General features: G+C 39.9%; 2 protein-coding genes across 5 annotated transcripts; both read right to left on the bottom strand.

The window, feature by feature from the left end:
- Window positions 1–437: 437 nt before the first annotated feature.
- Window positions 438–21,457, bottom strand: LOC110056948 (uncharacterized). 3 transcript variants are annotated; one of them, XM_089294397.1, is made up of 8 exons: window positions 21,234–21,457; window positions 11,088–11,161; window positions 5,972–6,033; window positions 5,487–5,720; window positions 4,688–5,063; window positions 4,296–4,357; window positions 3,226–3,459; window positions 438–2,589 (listed from the first exon to the last, which is right to left on the bottom strand). In XM_089294397.1, exons 2-8 carry the CDS (start codon window positions 11,140–11,142, stop codon window positions 2,257–2,259), a joined length of 1,356 nt encoding a protein of 451 aa, XP_089150523.1. In that variant the 5' UTR covers window positions 11,143–11,161; window positions 21,234–21,457; the 3' UTR covers window positions 438–2,256. The 3 variants fall into 3 exon arrangements, with proteins under 3 accessions (XP_089150523.1, XP_089150517.1, XP_020619169.2); XM_089294391.1 differs by lacking the exon at window positions 21,234–21,457 and having other exon boundaries at window positions 11,088–11,230; XM_020763510.2 differs by lacking the exons at window positions 11,088–11,161; window positions 21,234–21,457 and adding an exon at window positions 8,111–8,255.
- On the bottom strand, window positions 12,532–20,570 carry LOC149118346 (uncharacterized). Of its 2 annotated transcripts, XM_089294347.1 has the most exons (7): window positions 19,561–20,570; window positions 19,094–19,186; window positions 17,988–18,107; window positions 17,408–17,553; window positions 16,772–16,834; window positions 15,017–16,010; window positions 12,532–14,640 (listed from the first exon to the last, which is right to left on the bottom strand). In XM_089294347.1, the coding sequence occupies exons 3-7, from the start codon at window positions 18,021–18,023 to the stop codon at window positions 12,670–12,672; spliced, it is 3,210 nt and encodes a 1,069-aa protein (XP_089150473.1). In that variant the 5' UTR covers window positions 18,024–18,107; window positions 19,094–19,186; window positions 19,561–20,570; the 3' UTR covers window positions 12,532–12,669. The 2 variants fall into 2 exon arrangements, with proteins under 2 accessions (XP_089150473.1, XP_089150478.1); XM_089294352.1 differs by lacking the exons at window positions 19,094–19,186; window positions 19,561–20,570 and having other exon boundaries at window positions 17,988–18,173.
- Window positions 21,458–21,484: the final 27 nt, after the last annotated feature.

The following is a 21,484-nucleotide window of genomic DNA, read 5'->3' on the forward strand; positions in this document are numbered from 1 at the left end:
TACAAATGTAAAAGCTACTAAAAGTGGAAACACGTCTCCCTGGGAGAAAGTGGTGGGGAGGGGGGGAGAGACTTCCATATATAAAGGGTGGGGATGCTCGTCGGAATTTTTGAAAAGAACCCCTAAGAGGTGCCAGGATCCAGTTTTGTGGGCTTGGCTTGAAATTTTATCTCCTGTCATACTTTTTTCGGCTTAGTGCCCTAAAAGGTACCGCTAAAGCTCCTGCTGTGGACCTTTTGAGGCACAACACTCAAAGACGTACCAAACACGCTTTCTTAACCCCTAAAACGAACTACAAGCACCCCCATGGGCGCGTCTCCATGTCTGATTCTTTGATTATGACAATCATGAATTACAAAAAAATGATAATGTTATTCATTGACTCTCCCCTTACATTTTGAAACGTTACAAGCTTGTAACAAATCATCTTAAAATCATTTTCTCAACATTGTTCTCTTTATTCTCATCACGTCATTATATTATTAATGCTTGACATATAAATCATATAAATCATATGTAGTTGTCCTGTCAACCGTCATCTGACAGTCGTTTTACATTCCTTTATACAAATTTACATCCAGCTGAAAATCTGTTTACATTTCCAAAACGTGCACAAATATTTCAGTCCCATGCATCGGGACGAAAAGGAAAATACAATTTCATTACATCGCTATTACGGTTACAAAATTTTACACGGCCGTGGCTAACTATTATTGGCCATTTCCATATTACTATGGTCTAACGAGCCATTGATAGTTGGCTGTTTGCTGCGTCATTTCAGATTATGTGACCTTTCAATGAAGAAATATTTCTTTTAAAATTAATCAAATTAAGGTGGCATGCAAAAACGTTATTATTTTATAGCCACGAGACTAGAATGGACGAGCATACTACATTAATCAGTGACTAAGTAAGTAAACCTTCATTTTTTCAGGATAACTCTGTCAGCTCAATAGAGGCCCTGCTAAATATAATAAAAAAACTTAGAATTTATAAACCTCACAACATGCTTAAAATTAGATAAAAAAATTAGTTTAAGGAAGTTCGCGCTAATTGTTTCTGCGCATCCTTACTGCGCAGATTCAGTCACCACGTCACGCATGAAGAGCGCGTGCTAAGTAATAAAATGAACCGACAATGATAGGGCAGATGGCCATTGCTATAGCTTTTCCTGGATTTAACGATCTTGGACGTTCTGTGACCCCTATTTTTCTTTTGATGGATCATTTTCTCTCATGCCGATTTTCTACGTTTGGCGAAAAAAATGAAGAAAATCTATTGACTAGAAGTTTAATTTTTTGCAAAATGCACCATCGAATTCGAGTTGAATTTTTTGCAAAATGCACCATCGAATTCCGTTCTTTTAATTAGCTCTTCGTTTATCTGTGCGACCGTTTCAAATGCCTCTTGAAGGGTTACGTTTTGTGTAAACGTTGGTAAAATTTGGAATTTTTTACGCAACAGGCCCACTTCTACAAAATATGACTAAGATCGTTTGCCTCCGTAGACTCACCTTCGATATTTTTAACTACAAACCCCTGTAGACCATGCTGAATTACGTGCGCCAAAATCAGGGTAGTTTTCCACACGCTTTATCTATGAAACGAAGTCAGTGAACCCCAATTTTTTTTCGCAGTTCTGACACAAGTAACTCATTATCTGACTACCGTAAAATTTAAAAAAAAATCTATCCACTGGAAAATTTTCGCGCGAACGTCCTTAAAAAGGTTCAAAATATAAAACTACTAAGATCAAATAGAGAGTCTATCTTGGAATCCCCTCTCGACCAACTTTGTGTCATATGTCTGTTAGCTTTAAAGAATTCCAGATCTTTCAAACAAAAACATGATATAACGGAAACAGACTTTACCTTCATTTTAACCACCAAGGGCACCGAGTCGGGTCGATTTCAGGGTGTGCAAAAATACAGGAAATGCATGTAAATGATATGAAACGCGGGGAAGGTCTATTAGCAGACTAAATGTGCAATAATAGCCCGAGAGCTAGAATTTATGTTCTTATAATTATTATGATTGCACTGCAACTGAACCTTTAAGCTCCTTTCTCAATAAATAACTTTTAAATTAAATATTGTACCGGGTTTTGGAGCCCAGTGTAAGAATAACAGTAGCAACTGTTCTCTACGAAAAATCACATGAAGTTCCACTGTAAGACATGTAGGGAGTAGGGTGTCTGCATTTTAAGTGTCCTCGGCAAACAAACAGGTTTTTCTCGTCGCTCAAAGTTAACTGCCATTTACGAAAATAAACCAGCAAGGATAACAGAGACAATGAAGAGCTCCAGGTTTGACCCAGTCTTCCTCGCTACCCCTTTTACGTGAGGCTTACTTGCGTTCGTGGTTGCGTTCGTGGGAGGCTGTGATGGTATGTTCTCCCTGGGGCACCTGGCATATTCAGGGGGATTCCGCGCCCATTCTGGTCCCAGGGTTTCCGCGATGGGAGGAAAAACGTTTTCTTCAAAATTGCCATCCTCGTTACTCTCAGGACTGTACTTAATTGCTACAACAAGCCTGTAGTCTTTACGGAATGCCCAAGCAGCACCGATTTGTTTCACGTTTTTCCAAACCATCTGAAAAGTGATCACATGTTAGTAATTATACTGTACCGTACAGAGATCATTTAATAAATTGTTTGCGGAGACATTTACGGTATTTGAGGGAAGCGGGGGTAAGGGACGAGTTCAACATTAAAATTCCCCTATAACTGCTTTCCGTATATTTCTTTATGTACCAGAGCGGGATTTTGTTATAATATATGACAACATTCAGTTCTGCTATTCGCATAATGGTTTCGACAAATCAGACCTCAGTTTTGGCTGGATAACGCCGCTATCCACCGGATAAACCGCTATCCAGTGGAAAAGTGTTTACAAAACCAACTACGCTATCTACCGGATTGTGATATATTCGTTGGATAGCGTTATCCACCTTTCGGACATCCTGGGCCAGAAGGTTAGCTTAACTTTTATCATTTGAGATATAATCAAGGGAAACTTTTTAATTCCACGTATTATCAGAATCATGTTTGATTGTTTGTCATTGGCTTCAGTCAGTCCGTCCATCCGTCTGTCCACCAGCCTCAGTGAGTGAGTCAGTCCACCAGCCTATCATGTCTGCCAGTCCGCACAATTGCATGCGCAAAAACAAGGAAGGAAATACCCGGCTCAACTTAATTCAGCTATGAACAGTTACTGTTTCAAACTTACCTGGGTAAAGTTGCTAGCCGCTTTGACATAGCGAGGATTTCTGAAATCATAATACTTTTCTTGGCTATGGAACCACCAAACAGCTTCACTACAATATTCCCTCGGTCTATACGCTGACATGTATAAGTTCCCAGAATTGGTCTTGCTAATGCCAAACTTGTTATTCTCTGCAAGATACTTGACCCAGTCTTCCGCTTCCCTTTGAAGGCTAATCGACCAGGTGACAAAGGGAACCTTTAATATTTGAAAAACAGCAAAGGATATTTATTAGATTATTTCTGCAAAAACGTCGAGTGGTTAACGGGTAAAATAAATCACGCGGGCGTCCTTCATGCGTTTTAATGTTTGTAATTTTCCCCGAAACAATATTCGTTATTTGTAAGCGTTTCACTAACAATTAGATTATTCGCTGTCGATTTCTATCGGGTTATAGTTCACAGGGGTGCAGTTAGAGTCGACTGTCACGCATAGAAATCAAGAGCGAATAATCTAATTGTTTAAGTATAAATCCACTTTTGTTTCAAAACTAAATCCTAGCTCTTCACACATACTTCGAAAACCCATAGAAGCGGCTGCCATTTTGTTTACAACCGCATACAGCTAGGCTACTCACTATCTACCACAGAAGTTGTACAAAACCTAATGAGATTGACTCGATCATCACCTGACCGCGTTCAAGCCTTGCAATATCGCAGTGTGTGGACATATCGCAATGTGTTTGTCCTTGGATATTCGTCAGTCACCCTCTCTCGATGAATTTAAATCTAAGTTGAAGAATTATGATTTTGATGGTAGTCTTATATAAGTTTTATTTTGCTTTTATACACGGCTTCCTTGTAAAGCAGGTTTTTTTTTATCATTTCTTTCATTGTAGTAGTTATTAGTGATTTATTAGTTAGATAGTTAGACTAATTTAATTCAATGTTTTTAAGTCCTGAATTAGACGCCGTGTCTAATAAACATTTTACCTTACCTTTACCTTACAAATTCAATCTAAAATTATAGCGCCGATTTTTTTTCGTTATTTATGTACGTAGCGAGACGCGCCTCTTTCAGTGGCGTAAACTTACCTGATGAAGGGTGCGGAAGTAGTTGTGCCAATAAAGACATTGATGTTGAAATGGCATCGTACCTGAAATTTCACAAAACAAAAAGATCATATCAGTGAAAAAATTGAAACAAAACATGAAACAGTTTTGATTTTTAGGCGAGGGCGGGGAGGGCGCACATCAAGCTGAACTGGTAAAGATGTTCCTGACTCGTTTTGAGAAAGAAGGTCCTCTGGATTCGTTTTAGTGCTCTTACTGACACTTACTGGGAATCATTGGCTCATTTGAATCTATCAATGAGCTCCTGACGTGTAGCTATGGAAAAAAGGTTTATGTATTACCTCCCATATCAGGTGTGGTGAATTCATTAATGAGCTTGTCATGTCTAGCTATGGGAAAACGTTCAGTATTACCTCCCATGTCAGGAGTGGTGGCTGGTGCCGTGGTTGGTGCCGTGGTTGGTGCCGTGGTTGGTGCCGTGGTTGTTGCCGTGGTTGTTGCCGTGGTTGTTGCCGTGGTTGTTGCCGTGGTTGTTGCCGTGGTTGGTGCCGTGGTTGGTGCCGTGGTTGGCGGTTCCGGTGTGATTATTGCAGCTGCAGGACACCTAGCAAATTTAGGAGGAACATGCGGCCATTCGGGTCCTAGAAGAGCTGCTGTTGGGCGAAAGATATTTCTTCCAAAGTAACCGATGTAGTTTCCGCCAGGATGGTATTTGATCGATATAACTAGCCTGTTGTCTTTACGGATGGCCCAGGCGGCACCGATCTGTTTCGAGTTTCTCCAAAGCACCTGAGATACAACAAACAGAGTCAGTCAACATATGCGTCGGCCGGATAGATTCAACTAGCCATGTCATTTTTGCGACATACAAAAGAAAGAAGTCTGTAGTTTATTATTGCAGAGAAACATCAAGGAAGTAACAAATGATGAAATCATTGAGTTTACGATTTGAAAAGACTGAACGAATTTTTCAAGATGTTCCATTCGACAAGTAGCCCCTTTACAGACCACCGGGATTTCTTTCTTTTGATTTTCAGCAATGTTCTTGTCGAAATATTTTTGGCAGCTGATAACAGACTCCAATAACACGAGAAAAAAAGGTGCTACAAATCGAGGCAGTTACAACTGACCTGGTTGGGATTCTGGACCAACGAGACAGATTGTTGAGAAAACTTTTTTCAGTTAAACTCTGTGACAGCGCTCATAACTTACCTGAGTGAAATGTCCAGCAGCTCTGACATAGCGAGGATTGCTGTAATTGTAAAACTTTTCTTCGTTATGGAACCACCAAATAGCATCACTGCAATACTCCTTGGGTTTGTACGCTGACAGATACAAGTTCCCAGGATTCTTCGAGCTGTGGTGAAACTTGTTGTTTTCTGCAAGATACTTTACCCAGTCCTCCGCCTCTTTTTGGAGGCTCATCGACCACGTGACATTGGGAACCTTAAAAACAAATGGAGATCTTATTGCAGTGTATACTGGACATGCAGATATGGTTGGACCTTAATTCATAAAAACAAAATCAAATAGCAAAAAGTGTCATAAAACTTATGTCTTTTTCATGAATATGTGAACAATAAAGCAAAATAGCAGTGGGTCATTTATATGCCATTTCAACCTCCTCCTCGCCCCACCCCTTCACAAGAAAAGGTCAGCAATTTTTTTTTGTCCACGAGGCTGTCACGTGTATTTACCTGGTGAAGTGTCCTGAAGTAGTTGTGCCAATAAAGACACTGATCTTTAAATGGCATCGTACCTGCAATTATTGAATATTTATCAGACGGTACGTAAAACCTTAAAAGCCAAGTCACTGAAAATTATCGCGAGCTATAAAGTTAGAATGAAAATCAAGTTTGATGTTTATCTCGACTGGGTGAGTCACTGTCAGGTGTGCTCTGACGAGGGACTTTGAAGGACAACTGATTGGTATTATCTGTACCGTACATTGTTGTCAATCCACAAATGCCGAATTGACAACAAATTATAACTCAGAGTTTCTTTCTACCACTCACTCGGCAAAACAACTCTTTACAGCTATCAGCACATCACGAGCTATCAGACTAGGAATAGAACATCACCCATGTGTTTCTCAGAGTGGGCTCATTTTGTTTTAGAGAAGCCCAAGTTAGAATTGAATCCTTTGGCTCCTGTGGTTACGCTTCCTAACCACTGCTACTCTTAGAATTGGCGTGCTAAAATTATGTCTCAGTCCATAAGAATTTCAAAGTTCTTCCTTATCTTTTATGTATCGGTTTACGATCGGTGATTGAGTTAACACAAAATTGAAATCAAAAGTAAAGGTAGGAAACGGCAAAGGGTTACGTTGTGATCACATTTCACGTACGAATTTTAACAAAGTTCTCGCGTCACATATACCTTTAACTACTTTTAACAATTGTTATTTTTATAAATACACAAATCACGTATGTCTTTTAGTTGCTCTTAACGCATCAAACACTAATTTTTAACCTCATCACGTGTCACACGTAAACCTTTGCCGCCCTCATAAGTCACTGAGTGAAGAGATGTGGAAATGCGTTTTTGCCCTCACTACTGACGAAAAGAAAAGTACATAGTTTTCATTCTATATATAGTTATCGGCCGTCACTGGTTGTTATAGCTATAATTATTATTTTAACCATTAACGCTCCAAAAAAATCCATACTTGAGCTTTATAAAAATATTGGAACAAAAACATCACCACACGAAAGTGCTGCTCAATAGCTTTCACTGGAATTGTTTCGTGGTTGCCCACTCATGAGTATATATATATATATATATATATATATATATATATATATATATATCTACCAGGGGCTGAAAACAAGGTAAAACCGTTGTTCACCTCAGTAAACAGTTCCACACGAAAGCACTGGTCTACAGTTGTTACTCAACTTGTAATACATCAAGGTCCTACCCACATACATAGGAACCCATTAATTGACTCGAGGTGACCCCCAGAAGTGAATAAAAAACCTTTTAACTTACCTTAGCCGGTATAAGAAACCTTTTCTCTGCACTTGACGAGAAAATCGTATGCCAAGCCACATTTTTGCTAACAGATTACGTCAAATAGCATTATTATTGTAGTTTCTCGTTGTATTTACAGACAAAACTGCAACTGGTTACTCTAATTGCAAAGTCATCCAGCCCTCACTTAATTTAAGTGTTACTGGGAATAGTGTTATAAAGTAGTTATTGTTTCAGCAAGTTCTGCATGCCATTGAACTAATATACGTAAAAGAGATGTGTGCCGTTATTGCGCAACCAAACTTTGCTTAAGACTTTTTAAGCTTACTTTCTGTATTCAAAGTAAATTTCCCTGAGGACTATTACGTTTTAAGTACTCGAAATTGTAAATAAAGGCAACCTGACATAAAAACCGAGCTCAGAGCTTTAAATTAAAGATTTCCGTGTGGGACCAACAAAACGTGTGATTGTACATAAGTGAGGGTTCATACATTAATTTTGCGGGTGTAAGAACACCGTGGTTTGTTATGTAAAGAAGTATTTTTTGTTTGTTAAATAGGGTACGATTTGATTATTCATTCATTTTTATTATTTAGCCGCTCCGTTAGAGCAAGACTGAAAAACCACAAGGTTCTAGAAGTAACGACAAAATGACAGGGTTATTGGTAAATCCAGTGGCGATTTCTTCTTTGAAAAGGCTGCTTAATCCTAAAAGTAACGACGTTCGGAACTTATTGGTGAGTTACAAGGGAGCCAAACTTTGACCTGCATGCTAGATGTAAATTTTGGAGTCCAAAACAACATGCAAAACATTCACCGGCTCAGCTTAGAGTAACCTACACAAGGTAAATGGGATGGCATACCGTTCGATGCGGCCAGGCTTGTCGCGAAGAAGATCATCAAGAACAGGACTTCCATGGTAGTTACCATACTGGCAGCGTGCTCGCGACTAAACCAGAAAAACTTCTACTGAGAAAATTTGGCAACTCTCTCTAAATATGGCATAATAATTCACGTCTTAACGTATCCTGTTTTTCCAGCTGTCATGGTTTGACAGCTTATGCAATCAGTGACGTTTATCAAAAGGCAAACGAAAAGACATGATGTTGTTACGTAGCTCGATTGTTTGTGTAAAAGAGAGCGCATAATTACTATTTTGAGCCGCTACGACATTAGAAACGCAAGTTTAGCTTTATTTTACTTGATTTCGTTTCACCATGCATGGTGGATTCAGTTTCGTGATACATTACTGCCTCTGTCACGTGACAACAATATATCCATCGCAATCTGAAATGAAGTCACAAAAAAGGTCAAGAACTTGGCCGGTAAGAGAAATTTATAATATAACACGATTATCACGTCTGAACGAGTTTCCATGTGATAACAAACGATTGCCGACCAAATTCGAAGTGGTAATGTTAAAAAAAAAAAAAGAATTTTTCCAGACAGATGCTTCGCCGTGAGATCAGCGTCGGAAGCAGGAATCAGATCACATTAATCAACTGGTGACCAATCCTTTTCAAGCATTCATAGCTGATCATAGCACTTTAAAACTGCGCGGTTAAAATAAGTTGTTCTTAAAGGGGTTTCAAACAATTCTGGTAGAAGTCATATTTACTCTGTCAGTAAAGATGTTGTCAATTATACAAAGTATGATTTGATAAAATTAAACCACAAATCTGTAATTAAATGCCCTTAAAAAACCACCTGTACGTGCAACGCTTTTATCTCGCCAAGTGGATTGGTCTCATCTCACTCACCGGCTTCCCCCTCTACTTCCTTTCTTTAAAACGTTTATTCCCAGGACAATTGAAACATTTAGAACACTATGTAAATCTGATTTAACAAATGTATGCACAGCGGAGAGCCTCTGACCGTATTCAATATATATGCTACTATAACACTTGATGCGCACGGGTTGGGCCTTCGGAAGGGCTGTCAGGGTGGGTAGTGTGCGCATTACTTTGTTCACAGACAGTCGTCTCACAGTGGATAATCAGATATTTTTAGCAGTATTAGTAAGGAAATGCCCGTTGGTTCCTTAATTATGTGAATTCTATGCCAATTAGATTTAGGTTAAACAATTTCTGGAACCACTTCGCGTTTCATCAATAGACTTTATAAATGATAACGAGAAGGACCTTTACTTGCGTCAACAGATAGTACGAGCGAAAACGTGAACACCGAAAAATGCAAACGGGTTAATTTAGTTTCTGATGAGACTCAGGTATGCTGTAAAATAATCAAATTTGTAGGCCAAGACATACAAACGTCCATTGGATTATAGGAACTAACGTGTTTTGCGGTTATCTGTGGTGGGATAAAATGCTGCCGATGAGGAAATGGGATTTAAACTGACCCATTGCCTGTTAAATCTACGTCTTATCCTTATCTGTAATGAGCTTTTAGCCTCAAAAGTTATTTCTGCCAACCGATAGTAGGATACGTAAACACAGAAAAAATGCAACCATATTTACAGACAAAATTCTCAGTAGTAACCTCACGCGCAGTAGTATGGCTGAGAAGGGTTAACTAGCTACTCTTAACTACTTAAAATGTCATCGAGGTTAGAGCTTCCGTAATCAGTTCCAATCAGTCTAGTGTATTGTTAAGCAGGTTGGCATGCCTTTGAGCAAAATTCTCTTGATGGGGCTTACTGCTCAATCAGGAGTTACGAAATGCTTGTTAGTTATTGTCAGCACGCAAAAATGAATTAACATGATGAAATGAGCGATTTCTAAGGATAACGCAGCTAATTTTAAATGATTTTCATTTCACCTTCGTGGAGAGAGAGGAACCTACAAAGACTTTTTCTTTCAAAGTTTGAACTGTAAACAAAAGTACCCACCGTGCTCTGCAGGAATGATATCAAAAACTACAAGGAACACCGCTCTACTTTCAGTCTTTATTGACTTCAAAGACTGAACTCTCTTGAGTATTGGCTTATTGTTTCGCTTTTCATTGAAGAACACGATCTTCATAAGTTTTATTAACCTTCAGAAAAATCATGTTTTTCATAATATCGCACGCGCTTTATTTCAGGTTTCCCTTGCTGATTCTCAGCTCTCACCTGCCCTGATCTGTCGCGTGTAAATTTACCCTCTTGCTTCTTCTATATCGAAGCCAGATTAAAGAGAAGCCTATAATAACCATAAATTTTCTCTCTACGGTACAGTATTTATATTCGTAAGTCGAAGAATATTCTCGCTTGTACAACGATTTTTATAAGGGATACACTTACAAATTGTCTCTCATATAGGTTTCAAGTTCTGTTTATACATGAAGTGATGTACACACTTATTATTTTTGTATGCAAATTTCTCCATGCCAATGACTCACCGAATGGTTGCGTTGGAGCAGTGCTTTTTGCATTCGTAATTTGAACAAAATACGTGCTATGTTCGATCGTAAGTCGAAGAATATTCTCGCTTGTACAACGATTTTTATAAAGGATACACTTACAAATTGTCTCTCATATAGGTTTCAAGTTCTGTTTATACATGAAGTGATGTACACACTTATTATTTTTGTATGCAAATTTCTCCATGCCAATGACTCACCGAATGGTTGCGTTGGAGCAGTGCTTTTTGCATTCGTAATTTGAACAAAATACGTGCTATGTTCGATCACGTTACTGAAGTCCCCGAGATAAATTCGGCACTTCTTTGTCAATACCTATTTTGCACTTAAGAAACCGAACCTTACATCTCTTAAAAGCTTAGTTCGTCGACAATGTACATCTAAACCATATAGATGTGATATTTCAAAGGAGCTGTATTACACACAGGATAGTTAACTATGCACACAGACAAAAAGTACATAAAGATAAGACAGACGTACCTGTACAAGTTGCTAGGACAGCAGCGAAGAGAATCGACACACTAAGGATCTTCATCAGTGAATAATTCGTGGAGCTGTAAAGTGAAGCATGGAACAGGATTTCATGGGTTTTCTCTGTGATTTTTTGGAGCCGATTCAAATCTATGGTTATTGATTAACAACATGTGACCGGAAATATATACCGTACCGGGGGTACTCCAGCGGACAATGTTTTGAGTTACACTTATCTGATAAGACCAGTAAATGGATCCCAGCCCTTCTTCTAGCTTCTTCTAATTAATTCTCATCTCAGACACTTAAAACTTGAGGATAACTGTTAATTTCCGACCTTTTTTAGATTCAAAGTCGAGGAAACAATACAAAAAGAATTAAGTAAAAATGTTCTTAGCCCGAAGAGCTTCTACCGCAGACCTAGAATGTAAATGCTCTACACCGGTCCTTACACATGATACTGTCTCCCCCCGTCGGCACATCCCCATAAGATCTGAAAAATGATTGATGGCAGCCTGTCGGTTCTATTGACATGTATTGCCATGAACGTTTTTAAAAGCATCTTGGGTCATCTTGTTCCTGTGAGGAAGCTGTGAAGTCTCCGATTTGATAGCATACACGCGATTACTCCTTAACACTACGAAATCTAACGCCGAAAACTGTTGTCCGCATAACTCGGACATTGCACATGAAATAACATATAAAGACATTCCATGGTGCAAAGGCAATTTAGATAGCGTTATAAAAGCTTATTAACACCTTATTTGTTGAATATATCGCAAATGAATCCTCGGTATAATGAAAAGTGTCTTTAGAAATATGTCTGGCCTCTGTTTCCAGTAGCGAACGCAGGAAGGAACGCTGCGTAAATCTTTTTTTCTTTTTTTTCGGGAGAGATCTAAGAATAGATTATTACAGCTCCCTGCAACACTTGACAATTAGCGAATGCAGGCCAACTGATCATGATTATTTGATTTCATGTCAGTCAAAAATTTTCTTTGAGAACTGCCGGACGCTATCGTCTATTACAAAACAGCGCTACACACGCTAAATGCAAAAAAAAAGGGGATAAACTATTGGTACAGTTAGGATCGCAGTTAGGATCGCAGTTAGGATCGCAGTTAGGATCGCAGTTAGGATCGCAGTTAGGATCCCGCAGTTAGGATCCCGCAGTTAGGATCCCCCCTTTGGATCCCTAAAAATTGCCTTCAATTTTCCAAATGTTTCCCGGGTTGACCTTAATTTAAAAGAAAATTTCTCACGCAGTCGCAATATGGAACGATTTGAACAACAGATGGTTTTCAAATGACGTCACGGCGGCCATATGACCATGTGAGTGAAAACGATCTGTAGAGGACAACGCGAATTATACCTGGGCACAAGTCCCGCGCAACACAAGAATTAAAAAAAAACTGTCAATAGACTGTGCAATTCTCCAAGATCGCGACCGAAATTAAAACTCACATAATGTATTTTTATTGCTGAGGTATTTCTAAAACTTATAGTAGGCATTGATTTGTTCTAACCGCTTTAATGAATTTGCATGCACTATTTCATTTGTCGAAAAAAAAAATTATTCTGTTGATAACTGTCACTGGAACTGTACATGCAGAGCACGCTGCAAATGATTTAGTTGAAAGGAATTCAACTGCACTCCTGGTTCGAGTCGTATCAGAGCGGCGCTGAAGTATGGATGCCTATTTAATAGACATCCATTTTCGCAGTGGTAATATCTGTTGGTTTCTCTTCCCACCATCCGATGCCCAGTTTTGTCTATGTAGAAGTCCTTTTCACAATGGCGAACAACCAAACCAGTAAAGGTAGGACCACTGGCGTCCAAAAACTCAAATGGGCATCCTGCACATTTCTTTATCCTATTGTTAATTGGGACAATTACAAATGGGTTGCTGTTGTGCCAAGGCATCTTCTGGTGACTTTGATAGACATGGGGAGGAAAGTGTGGATAGGCTGCTGGTATTGCTGTGCTCGTTGTGGAGCTGCCACTGTTTGGCAAGAGACCTCCACTGATGGCTGTTGTACCTGCCGCAGGTGGTAAAGCTCTGCACGTTGTGGAGCTTCCACTGTTTGGTAAAAGACCTCCACTGATGGCTGTTGTACTTACCGCAGGTGGCAGAGCTCTGCTCGTGTTGGAGACTCCAATGTTGTGGAAGAAACCTCTACTGATGGCTGTTGTACCTGCTGCCAGAGGTAAAGCTCTGCACGTTGTCGAGCTTCCACTGTTTGGTAAGAAACCTCCACTGATGGCTGTTGTACTTGCTGAAAGTGATATAGCTCTGCTCGCTATGGAGCTTCCACTGTTTGGCAAGAAACCTCCACTGATGGCTGTTGTACTTGCCGCAGGTGGTAAAGCTGTAGTTGCAGCGGAGACTCCACTAGTCAAACTCGCAGTGACCCCACTGCTTACGGCATGCTCTTCACTTCTCAGAAGCTTCTTGACCCGGGCAACTGGAATCGATTTTTGCTGAATAATGTCGTCATTTTCGTTGACATTCAATTTTCTCAGCATGACCCATATGACATGCATGCAAATGTCTCTGGAAGAGACCATGCCACAGTCACAAGTAGGTGTTTCGCTTATCTCTACTAATCTTATCCTTCCACCGTCTACCAGTTCGAACACCTTTCTTGTGGGCCCGGCATCATATATTTGCGTCAACGTTACTGACTTTGTTCGCTTAGCCATCGAGAGCGACTTTTGGAACACTTTGCTTCTTCCCTTTCGTTTTCTGAAGGAAGCCTTAGCAGTTTTTCGTCCTTCTGCATGTGTGCTTTCATTTTCCGAGGAAGACGAGGCGCTTAAGGCGCCTATATCATCACTTGTAGAGATCCCTGTTCTTTTCGGTGCTCTGTGACTCGAAGAGGGGTCAACAAAGGATGAGGTAGAGTAAAGGCGTGGATTGATGTCTCCTGCTTCGAGCTCCTTCGCAAATTGAGCAGCTCGGTCTCTCTGCCTTCTAAATGTCGCTGTGTGTTTTTGACGTTGCGTTGGGCAATGGCCCCCTTTGTAGGTTCCACTTTCATGCATTTCTAATTTCGATTTCAGCAGAGCACATTCGACAATATGTTCTTCGGCTACTGTGGCCAGCGACTTATTTTTGGCACCTCTTGTGGCATTACGCGAGTGGCCTGCCTCTGCCATATTGGTATTAGGCGTGTCTGCACTCTTAAAGGCGCGGAATACATGCATTCGTCTTTTGAACCAAAATTTGTTGAACCAGGATTTAATATGGCCTCGTTTTTCTGTTTTTTTGTCCGTCCAGTCAATTAGTTTTCTTCTGTTTGCCTCAAATGCGCCAGGGGTAGGTGCGTGATATATTTCGTGCAACATCTTTCTGAAAGTTAATTTAGAGCCAGAGCTCCAATCTCTCCTTTCTTGCTTGTGACCACAGTCGTAGAAGTGGTTTTCACATGACTTTGCTCTGTCCACTGCACCGGGCTTAAGCATTCTACGGATGCTCTCTCTATTTCCTCCATGCTCGTCCGTTACGAAACCCTCTGGATCGAAGATGTATCCCTGATCTCCGGTAAATTCACGTAGAGCCTGTGAGATAATAAATGCATTCATCAATGAATTAATTAACTTTTTATTTTATTCAATTCGATGTCACCCTTCTCTCCTCTATTTAGTAGAAATTGTGATTGCCCAGAGACCTCGAGTAAATTGATTTGGCCACAACGTTTGTGCAGTTGACAGGAGTTCTCAGAAACCATGTGTGAAATTTAAAGTTACTTTTGATTACAGAAAAATGAAAGCCATTTCGGAGAAATTCGACTTAGTTTTGGACAACCAGGCTATTGAGCCTCTTAAAATGGTGTTGCACTTAAGAAAAAGTATCCATTACACTTAATTTTTCCGCCACCTGTGAGATAAGGAAATGAAATGCATTTTTCAGTAAACGACCAAGTCATACACTTACACTGTTGACCTGGGACCAAAACTCGCTAAGTGTATTGGTGCTTTCACTTTGACAGTCCATGCTTGCCAAAGTGACAAGTTCTTTTAAGGCTGGATGTTCCACGCTCAAGTTGATAGTTTTCATCTTCTGTACTCGGTCATGTTCTGCATCCAGAAAACAGTATTGCTCAGCCAAGGAAGATCCACTACCCCGTTGCATTTGGTACATCATTTCCACTTTCTCGCGGCTACTCCTAAAGACAAACGTGTTTTCACTTCCAGAAAGACGGCCATCTTCTGCACGAAATATTAGGAACTTGTCCACTTTATCAGCAGCTTCCTTTATCGTCGCTATAGCATCAAAAGAATGTCCCAAAGGATTAATGCTCTCCACGACTTTTTGTTTGACATTCTGTAGCTTCTTGTAGTCTGCGTAACCCTGAGCTTTCTCGTACACGTCTTTAACATCTTTGGTGTCATGAAGGGTAGCCTTTAAAGACTCATACGCACATTGAGAAGGTTTTGCAGAGCTGTTTTCTTTAAAGAATTTGTTCACTTCACTTGAAACGTCGACAATTGGTTTGATGGCCGTGCATTTGTGGGTTCCATAGTGGTAAACTAGTACATGGCTGGCACCGTCGGGAAACTCCCAAATCTTTCTCGCAAAACACGCCATTGGTTTCGCGCTATATCCACAGCAAGAGCAAACCACTTCAGGAGGAAGCTTTTTGAACTGTACGTTGTTCTTGTGCCCGTAAGTCTTTAAATAGGGACAAGCCAAGTTAACGCATTCGTACGTCCCGCCACACTCAGCTACTCGGCGTGTTCCATTCAGGTTCTTTCTGCTTGAACACTTCCATCTGCCCCAGGGCCTTCCGTCCGCCGAACTTTGCATCATTGCATCCTTTTTGAACGGGAGCTTATATACACACAGTCCGTCAATGTCGTAAGGAAGCGCTTCCACCTCATTCACTTTACAGTTTTTCCATATTTCTGGTCCAAGCTTTCTGTTTGACCTGCAATATTCGCCATAGACAAAGAAATGTTAATCCCCACTTAAACATATAACGTAGTTGCTGTTTAGGAGACGTCGAAATTTCGAGACATTTTCTTGACATTGAAACGTTATGTAATTATACTTAACATAAAATAACACAGAAGCAGTAGAGCCCGATTGAAGCTGTGTCGAATACGACGAGAAAAATCGACTTTATACTTGGCCACCTCAGCCCAAGTATTAAATACACACATTAACTGACAGAAATTCTCATGTATTTAAACACCCCAACAACTCTATAGATTGTAAAAGTAGTTACTAAAATGATTGCTTTAAAATTTCACATTCTGCTAGAACGGCATACTTTCTCAAACTTAAGGAGGCTATTTACATCAAAATTTAAAACCGGAATTGAACGCGCAAGTTCAATCCTTTAACACCATCATCTTTTAAATCTTTTACCGTTATTTACCGTTTTTTATTGTTTATATACCATTGTTTATCTCTGTGTTAGTTATTTATATATTTAGTTACCATAGATCATAGTTTCAGTAAGAAGTATCAATTACCTATCAAATGTATATAAAGATAACACTGAAATGTCAACGACTGAATAAACTGAAGATGGCATAAGTTATACCAAAACATGTCTTTGAAAAGTTGTTTCGTGTTTTTTAAGTTTTTAATAAAAAGAAGAGCTTCTATGTAAAACTAACTTCTGAATTACAATCTCAATATTAAAATAATTATCGCCGACGATTGAACCATATAGGAACTTACATATCAACAGGAATGTCGAAGTTGTCTTTCTCTTGACGACGTTTTGGTGCTTTGTGAAATGCCCTAGAATTAAATAAATGTTCGCTTTTAATGAACGAAATCGATAGGACATATGTAACGACCACAACAGTGGTGGGCTGCACAATATTACTATTTCAATGAAGATATGATCATCGAAGAGGTAAATGCAATTTAAAGGGGCTATGTTATGAAGATTTTGTTGTTTTGGATCAATTCTTCGCTAAAATCGTTACTTAGTGGTTTTATGAGATGGATATCCAATGGATTGTATCAAAAAGAGCAACCCATAATAACGTTTTTGTTATTTTTTGTTGAGATAGCATCAAAACTTGAAAAGGTTGGCCCCACCTTTTTCAAGTTTCAATCCATTTCCATCCTTGCCATCCGTAGCAAAAAACGACAAGAAACAGATTGGACGTCATAATATACTCTTAAATAACAAACCTAGTAGACCATTATTTTTGGAATTCAGTTGAGGGCAAGACACATTTGCGCTACCATTTGAGCTATGAAGACCCATACTATTAATTATTATTACTATAATTAATCATTATTATTATAATTATAATAATAATTATTATTATTATTACTATTACCTCGTGGTATAGTTCTTACCTTTCTTGTTCCTGTGAGGTCCCTTTACAGCGACCCAATCGTTTGTGCTTTCTTAAGTTGCTCTTTGCTGAAAAGGACTTGCCACAATCTCTACACTTATTAAATTCTTTTTCCTCCATATCTTCAGAACTTAAAGACGATGATTCCTGAGTTGTCAATAACAATAACAAATAACTTATTTAAAGAGCCTAAAGAAGCTACATACAATAGAAAACGCGGACTGACACTTCTCTAATTACACGAAAAACGAATCGAATTTAAAAACCATTGAGCACGCAGCAAAAATTTCAGATGTAATCTTGGAATAATTGTTAGGGTAGTTTGCTAGGTATCACGCTTATACATGTCTCGGACGAGACATCTATTATCATTTGCTAACATTTGCTATCATTTGCTAACATTAAGGGAACAATGTCACAGTATAGTCAAGGAATCGTTACTAACCACCCCCCCCCCCCACCCCTCCAAAATAAAAATAAGAACACACACACGCATACATCCACCAGAGAAAAAGAGGAAAAGAACGGAAAGACAGGAAGGAAACATTTCTTTGTATACTGCTGGAAACATGAAATCTCACCTCGGAAGACCAATGCTCTTTCTTTAAATGGTCCATCAGACCAAGATCTCCATCGCTTATCACTGCGGAACACTCGAAACAGTTTCTTTCCTCGTCTGATGAAATGGCAATAATTTTATCCTTGAGAGAAGAGTAGTAAAACTTTGTGAGTTCGATTAATATCGATTGAATTTAGAATTCAATGATTTCTACCACTATTGTAATTGGGAAAAAAAGTCAGTTTCCTCTGCATGGAAATAATTCAATGAATCAATGTGTCCGTGAACTGCAATGTGTATCCTGAGCCGTCGCCAGTCTCTATTTTATTTTTCACTTGAATCTCGGGTGGAGGGGATGGTAAAGATATAGAGGATATTACATGGCCGCGCGGAGATAGGAAATTTATCTTCGAGTGTTGAAAAATATTTCACTCGTTCGCTGCGCTCACTCGTGAAATATTTTTCTACAGGAGAAGATAAATTTCGTATCTCCGCGCGGCCGTAATTTTCTTTTTATTATATAAAATGTGACGATTTTCCTAAGATTTCCGACCACTTTCCGAAGATCTCCGAGGATTTTCCAAAATTGCTCCGAAGGCCAGACGAATGTTTCCGAACATTTTCCGAACATTTCCGAAGATTTTCCGAAGATTGCCGAAGACGACCGAAGGAGATCCGAAGATGTTTCGATCATATAGCAATAAATTTAAGTGTAGTTAAAAGGGACAAAAGATAATTTTTTCAAAAATGATATCTTCACAGGTGAGGATATCATATCTTCACATGTGAGGATATCATATCGTCTTTATCGATTTGTTACCACTCGGTATACCACTGACTTTTATATAATAAATTGTATTATTTTTTATTATTCTTTTGATTAAACCGAGCTGTGAATGGTACTCGTCGTCTCGGTCCATACTATTTCTGTGTGATACAGCGGCCATTTTAGATTTTAACAGCCGGGATAAACTACGCCGACCCCTCCCCCCCCCCCCTCCCGAAGGGGGAAAAGAAGGTCAAAACGACCTTTATGGGATGGAAAGCGAAGGACAAGCCGGAAAAAAATAAAACTCAATCAAAAATTTCCCCTGATACAAAACAATATTCCGGAATTCTTCAACTGACCTTGCGATTGCACTCTCCCTTGGATTCCTTCTGCTGGGTATATTCGCTGAATCCAGGAGTAACGACACGCAAGTCTTCCTCGCTGTCATCAATCTGAAACAACAAAAATACGTGTCATTGGAAACCGCATAACACGCGTTTGCACGTTGTTGAAGCGTTTAAAAAATAGGGTTTTCCACGATTTGCTGGTATAAGAGGCGTTAGTTAGGTCAGTGCAATTCGCTTTCCACCCCCTAGCCTTAAGACGGTAAAATTCTTCGTTAAAGAAAAGAGTTTTAATCATTTTACTTTATGAACAGATGAGGAACAATATGTACTCCCGGGGGTGACATGTTTTCTTACATGTTATTCTAGACCAGATTTGATAATGTTAACGCTGGGCAAAACGTCTTACCCTCGACATGGTACACACGGTACACGCGACACTCCAGTTAATACAGCCGATTGTAAACATGATTTATACTGACCTCAACACAGTTTTCTTCATTGGTGAGCCTTTTTTGGCCAACATCACCACCGAATCCAGTAGTGGTAACACACAGGACTTCGTCGCTAGCGTCACTCTGGAATAAAATTACTACAAGTTCGTATCTACACAAAACGTTTGTTCAGCGTAGTGCAGTAAATTGGTAGGTTACCTGTTGCTCCTCCACTGAACGTTTGGTCGCAATAGCGACGGCCTGTTCTTCGTCCTCTTCTTGGAAGCGTCTCCACCATGTGTTCTGAAGTGGAGACGAATTTCCTCGAACAACGCTTGCGTAGCTTTTGACACTATCATTGTCGCTGCTATCACTCCCGCAAGAAGCCATTGAAACTTAGGAAGTCAGGATTCAGCCAAGCGAAGAAAATTACTCCGAAATAAATTGCTGCTTGCCGGTCGCCTCAATTAGAAAGGTCAGAACGGAATGCGAAGTGGTGATATGAATATATGAAACAATAGGTAGTTCTTCTTTTAGCTATCTGTCAACACTTAAAAGCCTCTGCGCTCAGCAAAATAATCAGTGATCTTTGATCTTTTCACACGGCGCTTAGGGCGTTTGAAAAGTAAATAGGAGACATTTGCACCTCGGAGGGCTAGAAAGGTCAAAGATTCAAGCTTTCTACTCTCAGTCACTTTATTCTCTTCTCGCATAAATATTGAGAGGAGATCCAGTACCGAAAAAACAAAAATATGTATGTTTCCACTCTTTTTGGCAAAAGGGGAAGGGACGTTAGTAATAATCTTGTCTTTATACCCCGGGCTTTATACACAGTATTAACTACAGAAGTGAGTTTTTGTTTGGGAAACAAGCTACATCTTTCGGAGGGCGAGACTACGGTGTATATGCGTAAAATTATTCACATTCAGTATTTTATTACATGGCGGGGTACAAATTACTATTTGACATGGTAGGTAAAGTGTGTATATGAAACTAGTGACCCACGAGGCTGGAGCTTATCCGGTTTCCTTAGCATGAAGCGACTAGAAGTATTTCTACTCCCCCCCCCCCCCCCATCCCCCCTGGATGGGATGCTAGTTCATCGCAGTGTTGTCCCCAACAGTAAATTGGCCGGAAGTATTTCTACTCCCCCCTGGATGGGATGCTAGTTTTATACAGGTTGAAAGATTCATCGGGAGAGGGGGGGGGGTGGGTGGTGGAAAACAAGGGAGGGGGCATTTCTTTTTTTAAATTTCTTAAGGGATCCGAAGGCGGGATCCTAACTGCGGGATCCTAACTGCGGGATCCTAACTGCGGGATCCTAACTGCGGGATCCTAACTGCGGGATCCTAACTGCGATCCTAACTGCGATCCTAACTGTTGAAATAGCTAGCCTCAAAAAAAAGGTTGAAGACTAGAACGAATGCGCCAAACAGACAACGTTAGGCCTCTACAGAAAGCATGCTTAGCTATGTTTGGCACATCATCGATCAGTTCGTGTTCTTCTTCATCAGGTATTCACGAGTTGTCTAATAATGGCAAGTTATATATACTTGCACGAGTGATTTAACCCAAGCACAGATGATAAACAACGTCTACGACACATGTGCAAATTAGAATCTGAACCAGATCCCAGGGCAATAATCGTTTTCAAGCTCGAAGTAAAACGTTGATACTAATCAAACAAACCTTGCGGGCCAAGGGCAGGTATAGGCACTTACCTGAAAAACAGTGACGCCGCTGCGCTTAACGCCAACCACGAGATGACACCTCAACTGGACAAAGGACGAGAAAGAAAAACAACGAGGAGACTTCGACCTTTTTTATGCTCTGAGCAAGCATGTGTACAACCATACGTCAACCGACAGCCGCGCCTTCTATCAGAAATGACAATTAAAGGCGGACGACATTCGGGGTGTTCCTTCTTGTATTTGCTGAATAGGTGCAGCAGTTTTGGGGCAATTGTTTCAAA

Source organism: Orbicella faveolata, unplaced genomic scaffold (genome assembly GCF_042242905.1).
Source record: "Orbicella faveolata isolate gen_17 unplaced genomic scaffold, um_ofav_v1 contig_1, whole genome shotgun sequence".
NCBI classification, from domain to species: Eukaryota; Metazoa; Cnidaria; class Anthozoa; order Scleractinia; family Merulinidae; genus Orbicella; species Orbicella faveolata.

Bases quoted from the DNA above. Each gene is read 5' to 3' on its own strand.
- LOC110056948 (XM_020763510.2), bottom strand. From the start codon at position 8,177: ATGGTAACTACCATGGAAGTCCTGTTCTTGATGATCTTCTTCGCGACA. The intron at 4,358-4,687 runs GTAATACTGAAC...GTGAAATTTCAG, and splicing joins CACCACTCCTGACATGGGAG to GTACGATGCCATTTCAACAT. The intron at 3,460-4,295 runs GTAAGTTTACGC...CAAATATTAAAG, and splicing joins ACTTCCGCACCCTTCATCAG to GTTCCCTTTGTCACCTGGTC.
- LOC149118346 (XM_089294347.1), bottom strand. From the start codon at position 18,023: ATGGACCATTTAAAGAAAGAGCATTGGTCTTCCGAG. The intron at 16,835-17,407 runs GTAAGAACTATA...ATTTAATTCTAG, and splicing joins ACCTCACAGGAACAAGAAAG to GGCATTTCACAAAGCACCAA. The intron at 16,011-16,771 runs GTAAGTTCCTAT...CGAATATTGCAG, and splicing joins TTCGACATTCCTGTTGATAT to GTCAAACAGAAAGCTTGGAC.